At 30.4% G+C, this 18,091-nt stretch overlaps 1 protein-coding gene across 1 annotated transcript in view; it reads right to left on the bottom strand.

The window, feature by feature from the left end:
- The window catches only part of LOC124952242 (extracellular serine/threonine protein CG31145), a 52,956-nt gene that overhangs the window by 3,929 nt on the left and 30,936 nt on the right, over positions 1–18,091 (bottom strand). Inside the window, exons 4-5 of the mRNA XM_047501792.1 lie at positions 9,743–9,867; positions 5,228–5,306 (exon numbers count right to left, since the gene is read on the bottom strand). Coding sequence (XP_047357748.1) covers positions 5,228–5,306; positions 9,743–9,867 — 204 coding nt within the window. The remainder of the gene's footprint in view (positions 1–5,227; positions 5,307–9,742; positions 9,868–18,091) is intronic.

The following is an 18,091-nucleotide window of genomic DNA, read 5'->3' as shown; positions in this document are numbered from 1 at the left end:
CACCCGGTATACGCGTACGGCAGACAATAACCACCGAACCTAAAATTCGAGCACGTCGCATGAATTCCTTTAAAGCTAGCAGAAGAGTACGTCGACTGTTTTTTTTCCCTTCCCCTCCCTCTCTCTCTCTCTCTCTCTCTCTCACTCACACTCTCTTCCCCCCTACCCTCCTCTCTCTCTTTCTTTCTCTTTTTTGTCTTTAAAGAGGAAACGGATATTTCTAAAGCGTTTTCCGAATACGAAATCCATTGGTGAGATCCTATTTCATCGCTCTCGATTCGATCTACGATGGAAGAGCATTCATCGTGGATCTTTCACTTTCGTTCCGTTTCGTTGATCGAATCTATAAAAACGCGATACTCGAAAGATGGAATTGTTTTACTCACGTACGAGAGAAAGAAAGAGAGATAGATAGATAGATAGATAGATAGATAGAGAGAGAGAGAGAGAGAGAGAGAGAGAGAGAGAGAGAGAGAGAGAGAGAGAGAGAGAGAGAGAGAGAGAGAGAGAAAGGAAGGGAGAAATCGGCTCTTTTATTTTTTTTTTTTTTCTTTTACTTTCATCTAATAGATATCGTGATCTATTTTATGTGTCATTTTATACGTCGCAAGTATGAAAAACACAAATAATCGAGAAATTTGAAAAAGCGAGAAAGAGAGAAAGAGAATCTCAAAACTTGTAGTACGCGGTCGACAACTTTTCCGTCCAGGCCGGACTAATTAATACGCCGGCGGTACGGTAATTAGTGCGTAATTTGCATCTGATTAAAAGTTAACAGTCGTTTGCGCTTGTCTCGAGCAGAATCGCGCCACCAGTAGTAAGGTGGTCTTGCGAATATACATATATATATATATATATATATATATATATATATATATATATATATATTTCTCTTACTCTGACACGATTTAACTTCAACTTTACTCGTGAGAATATTCTATCGTATCAAGGGTTGTTTGTTTTTAGAGCTTTCTCATTCTTTTTTCACACCCTTTCACAATTGTAATCAGAAAGAGGTAGAGAATGAGAGAAAAAGAAGAGAGAGAGAGACAAAGATAGAAAGAAAGAGATAGATATAGATAGATAGATAGAGAGAGAGAGAGAGAGAGAGAGAGAGAGAGAGAAAGAGAGAGTAAGAGAGAGAGAGAGAGAGAGAGACGAAGAAGAAGAGAGATAAGTATCGATAGTTGAAAAGAGAAGGATTGTGAAATTCAAATGAATCTCGCGCTTTAGGAACTTGCTAAATGGAATAATAAATGGAATCTTGAACTTAACAAGAATTAGTGTCGATCGTATTAAAAAGTAGAACTTTATTGGATTATTATTATTATTCGATGCCAAGTAATTCAATTAAAACAAAATTTAATTACGAAAAATTCACAATTATCATTATCATTATTATTATTATTATTATTATTATTATTATTATTATTATTATTATTATTATTATCATTATTATTTTTAATATTATTATTATTATTAGTATTATTATTATTATTATTATTATTATTATTATTATTATTATTATTATTATTATTATTATTATTATTATTATTATTATTATTATTATTATTATTATTATTATTATTATTATTATTATTATTATTATTATTATTATTATATGCATTCTATCGGATTCTATAGTTTGGAAATAAATATGAGCTCGATTTAATATTTCCATTGAATTAGATTAGTTTTAATTATCGAGAAATAATAATCGATGTTATAAAATTCATTAATTATGTTATTTTAACAATACGAAAAAATTTCAAATATATTTTTGATCTAATAATTGATCAAATAATTGATTTGTGTAATGTGACTGGTGATAATCAAGTTGTCATAGTGACATTTAAAAATGACCGATCAATAAAAAATAAAAGAAGGAATATATTTTTCCAAGTAACCCAAGCATGTCCCTTTTGCGCAACATATTTTTTTTTCTTTTTTTCGTTTCTTTTTTCTTTATTCTTTTTCTTTTTTTTTTTTTTTATAATATTCGATAGATAGGAATAGTAATTAGACGACAAGAAAGTTTTTAATTCGATCGAAGTCCATTAGATTCCTGAGCTTAAGTTACGGGATAAAGAGAACAAAGTTTGCCGTCCAAAATCCGCGAATAAAATATAAAAGGGGTTTTCTCTTGGAGTTTGGCAAAACTTTGGACGATAAAAGCTCAGGAGGAGAAGTAAAAACCGATTTGAAAATGGAAAGAAAGGTTCGATTTGGATCGCGGAGCTCGAACGAAGAACCCGATTACGAAGGGAGGGCTTCGAGTTGCTCACAAGTTGTCTAAGGAAAAAAAACAAGTATCTATGTATGTATACATCTATATACATATCTATATATATGTGCATATGTAGGTATCTATGTAGGTAGCTACGTATATAGATAAATATATATATATATATATATATATATATATATACACGTGTATATGCTCGTTCGTTTGAAAGCGAGCACGCAGAGTCTTTTTTTCGCGCGTAACGAGAGCTTATTGCAGAGATTGGCTCGTGAGATTGGTTGCACCGGCCGAGAGACGACGTTTGCAATTTCGGATGAAATTCTCCCACAAGAGTCCTCTTCATTCCCTTTCTCTCTCTCTTTCTCTCTCTTTCTCTCTATCTCTATCTTTTTCCTGCAAAACTTTCCACGAAACTTATCGCCGAACTTATTACTAGAGTTTAAGCTCGGCTCGGCCACTTATCGCGAAATCTTCGGCCGACCGGAAGTTTAAAGGGCCAAATGTGCGGAGAGCGAGAGTGAAATGGAAAAAGAAACATCAGAAGTAAGGAGAGAGAGAGAGAGAGAGAGAGAGAGAGAGAGAGAGAGAGAGAGAGAATGCAATAAGCCACACGATGGTCCTTGTCTCGAATTTTCTCTCCACTTCTAGATATTACAAATTCTTTTGTCTTTGTTTTATTTTCTTTCTCGGACACCCTCGGCACCATTCTTCGTTGGCTCCTCTCCTCCCCCCCTCACCCCCCATCTATTACTTTAGACCTTATGAAATTTCACCTTTGGTAACTCATTTCGTAATATTAAAAGCGAGAGTAAAGAACTTTTGGGAAATATACATATTTTTGCCAATTATTTCGAAAGATGGCGTAATTGGAATTTCGAGAAAATCGTTAATAACGTTATAATATTCCTTAAAGAAATTTTGTGTTAAACTTTCAATTAAATTATATTAATCGATCGATATATCGAGAAATTGTTATGATATTTGTCGATGATAATATTATCACGTATATTTTAAAAGGGATGTAAAATCGCGTGTTAAAATGTTATATCCAATCTATGTAGTTGATAAAGATTTCTTTGACGAAAAAATTTGTAAAATATATTTAATAGGGGAATAGTATCGATGAACGATCGATAATCGTTCAATGACGAGAAATTAATCGTTGGAAAATTTGCACGTTCGCCGTGACACATATGTTACACACACGTAATACCCCCATTTTCTTTGCGAACAAACGTTCAGCAGCGCGCTCAAGGATCGTTCCGAGTACTTAGAAATTGAAACAATGGCGGATGTGACGTATCGTTTATTTCAAGAGTGGCTGGAGAGAGACCGGGAGAAAGACAAAGGCGTCAGTAGGCTCGAGAGATAAACAAAGTGAAACGAGATAAAGAGAGAAAGAAAGAAAGAAAGAGAGAGTGAGAGAGAGAGAGAGAGAGAGAGAGAGAGAGGAAGAGAGAGTGAGTGAAAGAAAGAGAAAGAAGAAAGGGAGACTATATAAGAGAAAGAGCAAGGCCATTTCGAGTGGCTCTCTCACGGCACGAGGCACTTGGGAGTCCACTTATGTAATTGTGCTCGTAATCCCATCCACGTAACTTCGTCGTCGCTTGGCACCGCAGGAAAAACTACTCTCTGTTCAGTCGGTGTTCTCCAGCACGAGTTGCAAAGATAACGCGACAGCGATTGAAGTCGCTGAAAATTTGTCGCTGTTGATTAATTTTTTTTCTCTCTTTTTTTCTTTTCTTTTTTTCTTTTCTTTCTTTCTTTCTTTTTCTTTTCTTTTCTTCTTCTCAAAACCATCATTGGACTCGACCGCTATATTAAATACGAGCGATTTTTATTAACCGTCCTTATATAAAATCGTTCTTTTTATCAACTAATGAATAATTAAATCTACGAACTAATAGATACGCATGCGTTACGATATTTTTAATTTTATATTTATTTATTTATTTATTTATTTATTTATTTATTTTTTTTTTTTTTTAATCATATTTATTTTTTTTTTTATTATGTGTATAAGTGAATACGTTTTTTGCATTTTCATGTCTACTTACTGCAAATATCGAAAGATTGACTCTTTTTCTTTTTTCTTCTTTTTTATCTCGGGATAATAAAAGGCTCATCAATACTTTTTGGGAATTTTATAATATGAGAAAGAAAAGAACAAAAATACGAAAACAAATACGTACGTACATAGGAAAAATACGTATGAGTATGGTAGATACTCGGAAACTCTCTCGTTTGTCGTTTTCTCTTAGAATTCTGGGTTTGTTTACCGTTGGAAGTTTTGCCGAGGTCGACGCTCGCGCTCGTATCAACTTGTCCAATGTTTCAATCTTAATTTCGTTCTCTTATCGCGTAGTACACAGATCTAACTGCCACAGCAGGTCCTCCTCCCCCTACCCCTACCCCTGTCCCTGAACCCTGGCTCCTTGTTCCCCCATTGAAAGGATTCGAGCGGAAAATGAGCGGCGGACGAGCGAACAAATTGCCTTCGCTAATTTCGTTTCATGATTTTACTTGAAACCAGAGATATCGAACTTTTCACCTCCGCGTGCGTTTCGTTTCCACATGAAAATATTTCCTATTTTCCTTTCGAATTCAAATTACGCTTAAGAAAGTATCTTTATTATAAAAATCTTATTATCGCAAGATATCAATAGTTTCATCTCTGTCTTTAAAAAAAAGTCATATTTTTTTCTTTTCTTTTTCTATTAAAAAAAAAAAAAAAAAAAAAAAAAAAAAAAAATTACGTTTATCTCTACGTAAACTTTGCTCATTCTATAATTATTATTAATTAAATTAAAAATTAAAGCACATAAAATATTTACTTTTTGTTTTCTCTTTTTCTTTTTCTTTTTTATCCCTATATCATTCTCATTGGAACAATTTAAGAAAAATAAAATAATTTCAAATAGAATGATCGAGATATTGTAATGAACTTTTGAATGAACATATTTAATAAATTTACATACGTACCTCATTGGCTTGAAAAGAGCTTGCATGTTATTCAAATAGTCGATTACTAATTTCAGTTGAGTGCCCCCTTCTTTCTGAACTGTGGACAAAGAAAAATAATTATACGAATTTTCTCAATATATATATAGATATATATACACACATATATATATATATATATATATATATATATATATATATGTATATGTATATATGCATATTACTTTTCTCAATCCTCGTGAGATCTTTTATTAACTCGATAGAGCGAGTAATACGATTTCATACTTGGCTAAACTTGATAAAGTACTATACCTAACAAACATACGCCTGGATTTTGCGTGTCGAACGATCGCGATAGCGAATAGAAAGCGGCACGAAATCATGTCATTTCTCTCTCTATCTATCTTTCTCTCTCTCTCTCTCTCTCTCTCTCTCTCTCTCTCTTTCTCTCTTTCTACAAATCATGCGATCTGCGGGCATCGTGCATCATCGAGTAGGTAGTACGTAGTAGGATGAACATGCTCTATTTATCATGGAAGATAATTAATCGTTGGACCTTTGAGAGGCTAATAGGGATATCGACTCGTATCATTTGACCCTGAAGGCGCTTCGTCGTTCGATGAGCTTCTAAAGGTTCACGCCTTTTAGCATTAAATTCTCTGTTCTTCGCATTACCCCCTTCCTTCATCTCACCCCGTCCTCCTTCCCTTTATATCGATATAAACATTTCGAGGAAAGGTAAGAGTGAATCGGAAATAACATTAAAATTATCAAATACTCGTTAGTACGACGGATTACAGATTTCTTAAAATGACAATTATTACAAATATATTAATTAAAAGTTATTCCTGATGATTTTTTTTATTAATATTGAATTAAGTAAACTGAAGATAATAACATTTGTACTAACAGAAGATTGTTATCTATAATTAAGAGATAGTACAGGTTTAATAAGATATTGAAAAGAGTAAATATTATATCTATTTCATTCTTATATTCTACGTTAAATAAATAGATCGATCTCCAAAAAGTTTTATTTTCCGTTAATCAATATGTTATGCTCAAATTAGGAATACGAAGGTTTAACGATTATTATTATATTACGTTTTGTCGCATGGTACGTACGATCAGTTTAATTAGGCAATTTCTTAATTCGATAAGTATGATGCTAATGGAACAGACAGATGTTAAATACTTGATTCTAAAGAAAATTGCTTTTAAAATTTATTCATATTTTTATCCCGAGATCTATTTCTTATTTTAATATTATCTTTCGTAAAAATAATATGAAAAATGAAGACGTGCTTTTAAATCGGTCAGATATTAATTGTTAATAAAAATGATCAAGGAAACGTTCTAAGCATGAATTTATCTTGTATTTTTATATTTCCATTTTTATTTGTCCGTTGTAATTCAGAAAACTGACAGATTTTATTTTCCGAAATATTATTATTAGCGCAAAGATTTAATCGATTCGATTTTAATTTATCTTGGCGAATGTCTATATATATATATATATATATATATATTTATTTTTCTAAGAGAATTGTTATGATTTTTAATCGAATCGAAGCTTCCTTGGATACGAACGTCACGTTGGGAAGCTACAATGAGGTAACATAATTAACGTTCTCCGGAGTTAGACTGTTAGATCGACCTCCTTTGTTTCGAGGAAACCTCAAAAGCGCACGATGAGTCTCTCCGTTCCTTCTTCCTACGTTATAATCTATATAACAATAAATTTGAAACTCATAATCATATGAAATTTTGATGTTATATCACGTTCGAATGATTTTCGATTTATTTTTAATTCATTCATTTATCGTGAGATTATTGATTATAGATTATCGAATTAGAAGATGGGATATTTTTATTATTCTTTGTTTTCTTTTTCTTTTTTTTACATTTACTTTAGATATTATTTTTCTTTAAATAGGCATTGGATAGATAGTAGATAGGTACACGATATGTGTACATATATATATATATATGTATTATATTCTCGTATATAGGTCATGAAATACATTTCACTTTAGATTGATGTTATAATTAAGATTTTTTTCTTCTTTTCTTACGGCAGATATGTATGTATGTAGTTATTGATTAAATATTCATTACGTTTTATCGAATTTATCATTTCAAATTGCTCGAAATAAAAGGTTAAAAATTAACTATTATTTTATATCTCCGTTTCTTTTTTCCTTTTTTTTTTTTCTTGTATGTTATGACGTTGCGTTTATCTTTTACAATTTATTTTCCGTTTTTAAAACTGTGAAATAATAAAAACTCAATTGAATGAACTGCTTCGAGCGATTTGCATTGTTTAATTCAATTAAACGGAATGCATCTTAATATCGAGTAAACGAGTAACGAATTAATCATCGATAAATAGAAGGATGGAGAATTTATTAGAGAGAGAGAGAGAGAGAGAGAGAGAAAGAGAGAGAGAGAAATAGGAGATAGTTGGAAGGAATTTCTCGTTCGTTCGACCGTAGTTTACGACGTTGTTTCGTCTATTATTCGACAAACGCGAATCGGGCCGCGCGTTCTGCCGTACACGGTATCGGGAAAGCGTTTTATCAAAATAACACGAATATTCTGCGAACCGTCGAATTCTTTTGCGAAAAATATGTATACGAGTTTCAAACAATGTCCTGTCGTTCGATGATAACCTCTGTCGATAAAGCATTTCGTTTAATTCGACGAGACGCACGCGTTCACTCGTGTGAAAATTGTTCGGAGAAAAAAAAATGTAAAATTCGATGATATATATATATATATATATATATATATATATATATATATATATATATATATATATACAGAGAAAGGGGGGGGGGAGAGACAGAAAGAGAGAGAGAGAGAGAGACATACATATACATATACAGGGAGTTCGTCCACAGACGTCAGAGCAAATATCTCGCGAATGATTGTAGTTAGAAGAAAGTTTAATAAGAGAAATTTGCATTGCTCCGAGTCAGTTATAAAGTGCATGTAAAAATTTTTTCCTTTACTCGTGACCTTTTCGAGTTATGAAGATCAACATAGTATTTTTTTTTTTTCGTTTTTTCTTTTTTCTTTCTTTTTTTTTTTTTTAGATGGATACCTATCATTTTTTTTTGCATATTTATATATAGCAGCAGTAATTTACAATAAAAAGCATATCTAAGTAAAATATTATTATTATGTGTCGTTTACGAGATAATCGATATATTAAGTATTACAAGTAGTTAGTTTTCCCGTAGTACAATTTGAAAAATAAAATCGTCGGACTATGAAATATTTAATTGCACAGAATTGCTGATTAAATTAAACAGAATTGCTGATCTTCGAAATATACGAGAGAAGTATTTGATTTGTAAATATTATTTATAATAGTATTTTTATAGCACGATATATGAATTAAAGCAAATATAATGTAAATCCATCAATCAGTCTTTAATTATGCTATAAACGATACATATTAGAAATGTTTTACTAAATATCATTTTGATTGCAAATGATCGATTGCAAATATAAATGAATAAAAAAAAAAAAAAAAAATGTATAGACATCCATTTAAAAAAAATTATATTGACTACACTTTATTATGATACAGTTTGTAATTGACTCAGAGCCATGCAAATGTCTTTTATTAAACTTCCTTTGTAACTTTAACCGGTTGCACGATATTTGTTCGAACATCCTTGTGTATATACATATAGTCTATATATACTCTATATATATATACCCTATATATATCCTATATATATATGTATAGGATAAGGTCCAAATAAAATGTCGCAAAGTGTTTTTATCGAATTATTATAGATAGTGATTGGCAATTTTCCTTTTATGAATCGAAAAAAGAAAAAGAAGAAACTATTATAAATTACTGTCATCGATTAAGATAATATTTGTTCACTGTATAAACAGTAAATAATTTTCTTTATTCATATCCGTTATTATATAATAATAATAAATTCGAATAATATGATATATATATATATCATTATAACGATGTATATCTCTAATATTTCCGAAGAAAAAATAACTTTGTAAGAATTTATTTCGCTCACCCTGTAGAATCACTTGGAAAAGTGAATTACATTCGAATAAAAATTTATTACCTATACGTTCTCATTGAAATAACTGAACCGATATTATATTTCGTTTCGTTAAATAATAACGCTGAGATTTTTTACAAAGTATGATTCGCTTTGAGGATTGATTCATTACGGAATAACGAAAAATTGAATAGACTTTCGCGTACCAGCTGTGGCCTTTGCCATTTGTTATTTTCACGTGCCGGAAAAATTCTTGGCACGAATCGCATAGATCGTTTATATATATATATATAAAAAAAAAAGAAAAAAAAAAAAAAAAAAAAGAAACAATAAAAAAAAGAAAATAAAAAAAAAAATTTCTATTGGATAGTCGAACGAATTGTAACGAATGGACCATACATGTCAGTCTTAAAAAAGCTTTCTTATTGTATGATATAATGATCGTAAAATAAAGATAGAAAGAAAGAGAACGATGATTTTGAAAACTTACCAACGTGAGTGATTGGTTGCGTTGCCATTTGACGTAACAATTCATCCACGTAGGAAGAATCTTTTGGATACAATTCCGTCCTGGATATTTGTAGATGAAATTTTTCAAGAGTCGTGGCATTTTTTCTGCAAGATATAAAAATTATAAATTAAATTAAATCAAATCAGACCTGAATCGATAAATAAAATCGTTTCTCTTTCGAACGTATTTGGGATAAAGGATGAACATTGGTTTAGGACAGAGGTATCGTCATCGATGGAAAATGAATTGTATTTAATTGGCATTTATATTCAATATCGAATCATTTGTGTTAAAAAAAAATTGTTTTTTTTTTTTTTTTTTTTATGGATACAAAATAACATTTCCTTAATTTGAAGCTCGAATAAATCATCAATTTCTATCGAAAGAACAAATTCTTAATATAACGTTTATATTAGATTTTTATTTTATTCGCATGTTATTATAGATAAATATTCGTATATAGATCTATAGAGCCCTATCGATAAGACTTTTTATTGAGATGAAAAAAAGTTCACTACTGTTATTAATGTTTGATATGATTGAAACGACAGTACTCAAATTTCCATTGTACATATCGGATTCGTTTGGACCTGAATATTCCGTAAAATAATGAAGGTTCCTGGGGACAGAAACTGTCAGGAAAGTTATCCTTGCCTTCTGAAAGCTTCATTAAGCCCGGTTGTCCGTAAAACTCGTGCAGAGCGGCCTACTTCGGAATTAATTAATATCTAATATTTACCGTAATTAAGATTAATTTTAGCTCTCCAGAGAAATTAGTATGGTGATTTTATAACACGCCAAGCGATTTTATGCTTAACTTTTAGTATAAGTCGTTTCAAGGGAAGCATTGGATTTATCGTTTCTGTTATTCAACGTTCTGACGATAATGATACGATAAATTTATTGGATTTTATAAATTGATTTAAGCGTATTTAGATTGGCTTTGGAATAATTATCGCGAAATTTAATTTTCGATGAAAATGAAATTTTTTCATTTTGTTTTCGATCGAAATACGAATTATCAAATTTTTCGCAATTGAATTTTTCTTTTATAAAATCCCCAAACTGATACCGACTAGATTTTGAGAAAAATTTATTGCTTTATTTTTTAAACGAGTTGATCGATTAAAAAATGCTCTTCGTATTTCGTTTAAGTGAATTATATATATATATTGTAATATATATATATATATATATATTACAGCGGTGTTACATGTCTTATTGTTTTTGTTTAAATTATTACGTTGTGTGTTTTTTCTTTTTTTTTTTTTTTTTATACACAAGACAGTAGATTAATTTTTACGTAAATTATCCTAGAAACGTATTAACGATTCTTATGCATTTTTATATTTGATGAAAACGCCCACACATAGTATGCGTTCATTTCATTAATATTTATATATTAATTACTTTTAAATGTATATACATCTAACTATGTGAATTATTTTCAACGTATATAAAATTATTTTTATCTCCTTAAAATTCCTAATTGGATAATTAAAGTACTCTAACTATACACAATATTTATTATCCAATCAAAAATTTCCTTCCCTCGCCTTAATTTCTCGACGATTCATTGAAATGTCAATAAACGATAATGGCAAAGAAAAAAAAAGAAAAAAAAAAAAAGAAAAAAAAAAAAATTATGAAATCACGATGATGCTAAAAGATAAAGATAACGTTGTAATCTGAAACAATAATCGGTGGTATCATTGTGTTCATTTAAAGTTTAAGTGAACGATCTCAACAAATAAAAAAGAAAGACTCGATCTGACAATTTACTAACGTCACGAACGACACTTGACTTGGCTTATCTTCCTCTCGAAAGAATGATCAATTTATCAAGAACGATCCGAGCTCATCGATATTATGGATCGCACCTTTCCATAAGATAAGACGATATGAACAACCTTCTTTTTAGAATAACCCAAAGTAGCTCCATTTTTAGTAGTCTTGGAATTTTTTTCCTCCGAGTGAGTATAAATTACGTGTACCTTGCCGAAAAGTAAGCTCGAACGTAAAGCTGGATGAGGAGTAGAGCTCTGACCGTGATACTCGTACAGAAAGAAGAACGACGAACTTGGAAACAAATTCGTTAAGGGACTTGAATCTCGTCGTAGAATTTCGTATATATTAAAACGAAAGAAATACAAGATGAAGAAAAGCAAAGAAGAATTACTTAGAAATATATTAAGATAAAGATATAATAAAAATATATATTTAATATATATAGCTAGGATATTTTTACATTTATGTATATTGTCCAATATATACTTATATATATATTATTTATGTAATAAAATTATATATATTAAATATTATATATATATATATATATATATATATATCATTTTATTATACAAGTACATGTATCTATCTATCTATCTCTCTATATATACACACACAATAGATACAAATGTTGACGTAATTTGAATAACATGATATTTAATAGATATAGCTATGTATGTATAGCATATATATATATATACATTTACATATACATAGACGTGGAATATATTCGAATAAACGTCGTGTGGTGTCCTTTGACATCGTGACCGAAGACGCACACGCACGTATACTCAAATATACTGAAACATAGACGAGAGGGCAAAGAGCAGAGGCTTGGTTTGGTCGTTCGTGATAGGAGGGTCCGTTAGTGGACGACGTTTCATGACAGCGTTTCATGACGGCGTTTCATGCATTTTAAAGGGGCCACTAGGATCGACGGAGATAGAACGGAAGGTTTACAGGGGTGCTGTAGTTGCGTCGACGAATAGCGAGGCCGCTTTTTTTTCGCACGCGCTCGCTTGAAAACGCGTCTGGGTTGCACCCTTGGGCGTTGTGGAGGCTCGCTTCAAAAATTTTCCTCGATTATTCAACGACGCTCGATCGCGAGTGACACGCCCTATCTTTTCTTTCTCTCTTCCCTTCCTTCTTATCAAATTACTTTATGTTTTTATTCATGACTTTTACTTTGAATTAATCGTTTCTTTTCCTTTTTTTTTCTTTTTTTTTTTTTTTTTTCTTCTTTTTTTATCATGGAAGCTATTATTACATTAGGTATTTATTTTAAAAATCTGTATGTCTTATCTTAATTAAGTCATTTCTTTCAAATCGTACGATTCCTTTTTTTTTTCTTTCTCTTCCTTTTGTTATTTTTTTTGTATTATTATTTATGTATTTATTATTATTTTTTTTCGTTTTTTTTTTTGAAAGCTTAAACGAAGAGCTTTGAATTTGTACGTAGATATGGGAAGATTAATACATTGAAGAGAAAAACAAATTCTTTTTTTCTTTTTCTTTTTCTTTTTCTTTTTTTTCTTCCTTCCGTAGCAGCTCAAAATAACAGGGAAATGAAAATTTTTGAACTTTTATATCAAGATCTATTGAAAAATAATGCATTTTATTCTTTAAGTCCGACCCAAATATTGTATTATAATTTATATCTGCCAGATAAATTGAAGTTTACTATCTTTCTCTTTCCATTTCTCTTTTCACGAAAATATTTTTCTCCCTTCCATCCGTTGCCTGGATATCAAATCGCGCGGGACAACGAGCTGCTCGCTGTATTCTTCACGAAATAAAGCCTTCGAACTCGTTCTCCCCGATGAGAAGACAAAACTGAAGTGAATTTGAAAGAGAAATGTGTTTTGGATAAATAAAATTCAAATTTTGTATCACGATTGCGAGTTGTAGTTTGGATTACGTACTGTCACAAAAATCAAATAGAAAACTTCTAAGCTGACATTTAATATAAATATAATAAATAGATTATTATATAGGGATTTTATATTTTACTATATAACATTATAGATGATTAAAGTGTTAAATTTTATTAGAATGCTCGGTTGATAAATAAAAACAATGTAATTCTTATGATTGATCATTGAATCAATTTTACGTTTAATTTTTTATCGTAAATTCGATAATGATAAAATTTATCGTTAAAATTAATAAAATATTTTATTCACATAGAAACATATAATTATTTCATATATTCGTTATACCTATATAAATTTTTTCAAAGTTCGCAGTTTTGTAGTTTATAGAAAACAATGAAAAGCACTCACAGAAGGATAATTATTAAAGTGCAAAACTCGTACGCGGAGAAACGAAACGAGATAGCGTCGTCCGAGATAACGGATGCGGTCGTTTCGTTGTCCGTATCACGTACCGAGGCAATAACGAAAGATATATGGCCCATGCATTCTCATTAAATTACGAATCAATCGCACGTGTGAGCATTCGAACGTAAACGTTAAAATAGCTATCAAACTTACGTAGGTATACATGTTCAACATCGTACGAGTGTTGGATAGTGTTGGGACACTGATTACGGACGGAGAAAAAAAACGAGAACAGAGAAAAAACATACACACATATACACACACACACGAGACAGTTGTTATCGATCGTTCGATAACAATTTTTTTTTTCTCTTACGAATAAAAGTACTACGAAATTTAATTATTTATAGTAAAATAATATAAAGTGTCTCAAAGTGTCTAAGCTCGTTATTTAAAATTCATCTCGCGTATATTACTCGAAGAGGGCTTCGAACCGATTCGCGGTACTTTTCAACATTGAGAGCAACGTGATTCTCATAAAATTTTGGAAACTAAATCATTAAATACCTTTGCATGGCATACGAGAAACGTTCTCTTTTACTTTTTTAATTTTTATTTTTTTTTTTTTCTTTCTTTCTTTATGTTTTTCTTTTTCCCTTTTTCTCAAGCGTCGTAATCTTCTCTCTCGTTTCGATTTATACGGAAATATGCAGTCGAATCGTCCATCGGTCATAGCATTCGCTGTGATTGGGATCGACAAGTAAAAAGAAAAACGAAACCAATCGTGTCGTCTGAACAAATAATTAACGCAAAGACGTGAAGTATTAACGATGAAGTTAAATATATTTACATTTCGTGGTAAAATAAAATTAAAAATTGAGATAAGGTACGATTCACGGATTTGAGTTATATCTGTTGCAACTAAAGGTCAGTTTGCAATTAGTGAAACTTTTTGAAAATTAGTTCTCTCTGATATCTATGAATATTTACTGTTCATGGGAAATATATGTGTTAGAGAAAACGTTGAAATAACAATTTTGCAATGTATTACAGATAGTGATTGAAAATATTAAAAATAAAACATTAAAAAAAAGAAAAAAATCAAATTACGAAAGCGTTTCAAATATATCAATAACGAAGTGCAATTATCCAACATCGTTTTATTCTTTAGTATGAAATAATAAGTATTTTTATACTTTCTGCCTCTACAAATCCATTATATTCATCGTATAAAGCTAATTTGATAATAAATTATAATAAATTGATGAGATAAATATAGTATAGAAAAATGAAATTATAGAGGATAATTAAGGGAGGGGGGGAGAAGAATGTAGATGATTAGAAAGATAATTTAGAAAACGAGGAAGAAGTTGTTACTCACGTCTTATCGTTTAATCGCAATTCCATTTCGACTAAACATCTATAGTCGATATTTTTGTTGAATGTAAAAAATAGCTGAGTTTCTTTCTCTTTCGTCAACATTATTAACCTAATACAAATCGTTTATCGATAGTTCGATCAATCTTTTACGATTAAAAACATTATCGAAATGAATAATGTGTATTATATATCGTAAGATAATAGATTATAGGATTTTTTGAGTATTATTAAAAAATATTCTCTTCTGTAGGAGGATTTCAGTTTTCGTGAAATTGATTAATCATTATTTCTTGGAGATTCGATGCGCTCACGTTCGTTCGGTAGACATAATACAAGAGCATTCAGGTTCACCGATTGCGAATCTTGCAGCTTTTATTGAAAATATCATCTCTCACGGCACTGCCGAGATCAATAATCATTAATAATTGGGGCGGACAACGCGTATGGGTTGCAAATATGAACTCGGATTCGCGCGCGTGTGCTTTCAAATCGACTACCGTCAAGAATGACTTCGATCCGAGCAAGCGTTTCCATCCAGTGGTATTACGAATTAAAGCCTCGTCTAGACGAGTAGGATCGCCCAGGGGATAATTGGAAACTGAATATACCAGGAAATAGATATCCCTTGATATTCGCCTACATTCATAACTATGAGATGTGTCGCGATACGCGCGATCGGTTAAACGCAAATTAAATACGTTCGACGATATTACAGTTATATTAGATCCGATATCTATTGTATATATATATATATATATATATATATATATATATCGATTTTCTTTTTGCCAAATTTGTTATTACCGTACGCATGAGATATCTTCGACTAATTGCCGAAGATGAATATCGAAAAAATAAATATATAAGAAAAAATAAAAAATAAATATCAATGAGAATTGAGAAATTATTTTCGTTTTCTTCGTTCGTAAAGATATTTATCTCATTTAGAATCGCCAGGGACGATTTTAGATTCGAAATTAATTATCGAGGTAACCGAAACTATTATTACCGACCGTTATAATTGCATTATAATTAACCAAATTCTGAATAATTATGATTGTTTTATTGCTTAACCTCAAATATTGTATAATCTTATCCGTTCAATGTCGTTATTACAATTTCGTTATAACTCGATATTATTAAATGTTGACCGTGTTCGTTTCTAATTCAAAGAGATAATTGAAAATGATTTATTAATAAATAAAAAGTGAAATGGCCGATACGTATAATCATGATCAGTTTGATACTTCTTTTTTTTTTTTTTTTTTTTTTTTTTAAGTGAAATTCTTTTAGAAATTCTTTTAATATTTGTTATCAAACGTTTGGATACAAAAAAAAAAAAAAAAGAAAAAAGAAATAAGAAGTTATAGATCGAGAAATTGATTAATTGTTTGGAGGAGGTTTAGTTATAAAAAAAAAAAAAAAAAAAAAAAAAGAAAAAAATACGAACGTTGCTCAATTAAGTTTTTATTCGCTAAATTAAAGTTTTTTGAATTACAATACGACAGAGAAAGAGAAAGAGAGAGAGGGGAGGGAAGGAAGAATATAAAAGTCATTTATTCGGAGAACAGTTTTGGCAAATCGGATACGTTTGCGTATCGCGATTAATTTCGAATGTAATCCACCAGTTTAGCTGGTTGAGCGCACAGTCTTAATCCTTGAGCGAACACGCGCCTACGTGCATATTAAACGTGCATCCTCGTACACCAGAAGAACGTACACGTGGATTAAGAGAAAGGAGAGACTCGTACCGGCATGTCACTCCGCAACGCCCGCACGAGTCCGGAAGCGTCCTTGCAACGTGTAGTCTACGAAAGATAAGGATGTTCCACAAGCGGAATAATGTCCTCCGATAGAAGCCGCTTATCGTTGACTACAGCGCCACGTTGCTTCATTTCTATCGTCTTTTAACTTATTCCATCCATTTTATTCGATAAAATAATTTATTCGAACTCTTTATAAAATTCATCGTTACATTACACAATAAATTATCGTAAATCATTAGGTATTTTTTTAATTAATACGATCGTTATCAATTATCGTTGTTTCGTAAATCCTTTTTTTTTTTTTTTTTTGATTGCCTTGTTTCAATATCAACAGCGACGTTTATTTATTTAATCCTTTTGAATTCGCTTATTTATTTATTTATTTATTTATTTGTATTATTTAAGTTTTATTTCTTTTTTGTTTTTCTTTTATTTTCTTTTATTATCACAAGTAATATATTATTTTTTTTTTTTCACATTGAATAATTTTTTTCATAAAATATGATGAATAATTGAATTATAGCAGATGAAACTATTGTTCGGAAAATATTTCTATCTAAATTTGTTCATTATTGTACAATTGTTTCGCGAATAATTATAGAAAATTTTTTCACATAACAATTGTTGAAAAATGGAAGACACTTTTGTAAGAATAACTGACCACATTGGGATTTTATCTTAGAAGTCTCATTATTATAAGCGAATATGTTCTACCACCTGAGTCACCCTACTGGATATTATGTGGATTTACTTAAATAATATTTGTGTGTAGAAATATAAGTAACCCTCTTATAATACGAAAATCCATATCGTATTATACAAGAAAGTAAAATATTATTATTTGATGAATACAAAAAAAAAAAAAAAAAAAAAAAAAAAAAAATATCGTGACAAACTACAATAAATACAAATCGTTTGAAACACGATATAAGTGTTACCGTAAATTCAAATCGTACTATATAAAAATCACATTCTTAATGTGCGTGTTACTACAGGATGATTACAATGTAATATACGTACATACATACGTGTAGGTTTTTCAAATGAATTCTGAGAATAACACTGAAGCGACAATAAGTATTATCATTTTACTTCGTTTCTATGTCTATTACTTA

This window comes from Vespa velutina, chromosome 10, assembly GCF_912470025.1.
Source record: "Vespa velutina chromosome 10, iVesVel2.1, whole genome shotgun sequence".
In the NCBI taxonomy this organism is placed as follows: Eukaryota; Metazoa; Arthropoda; class Insecta; order Hymenoptera; family Vespidae; genus Vespa; species Vespa velutina.
This window is presented reverse-complemented; position numbering and strand designations above follow the sequence as displayed.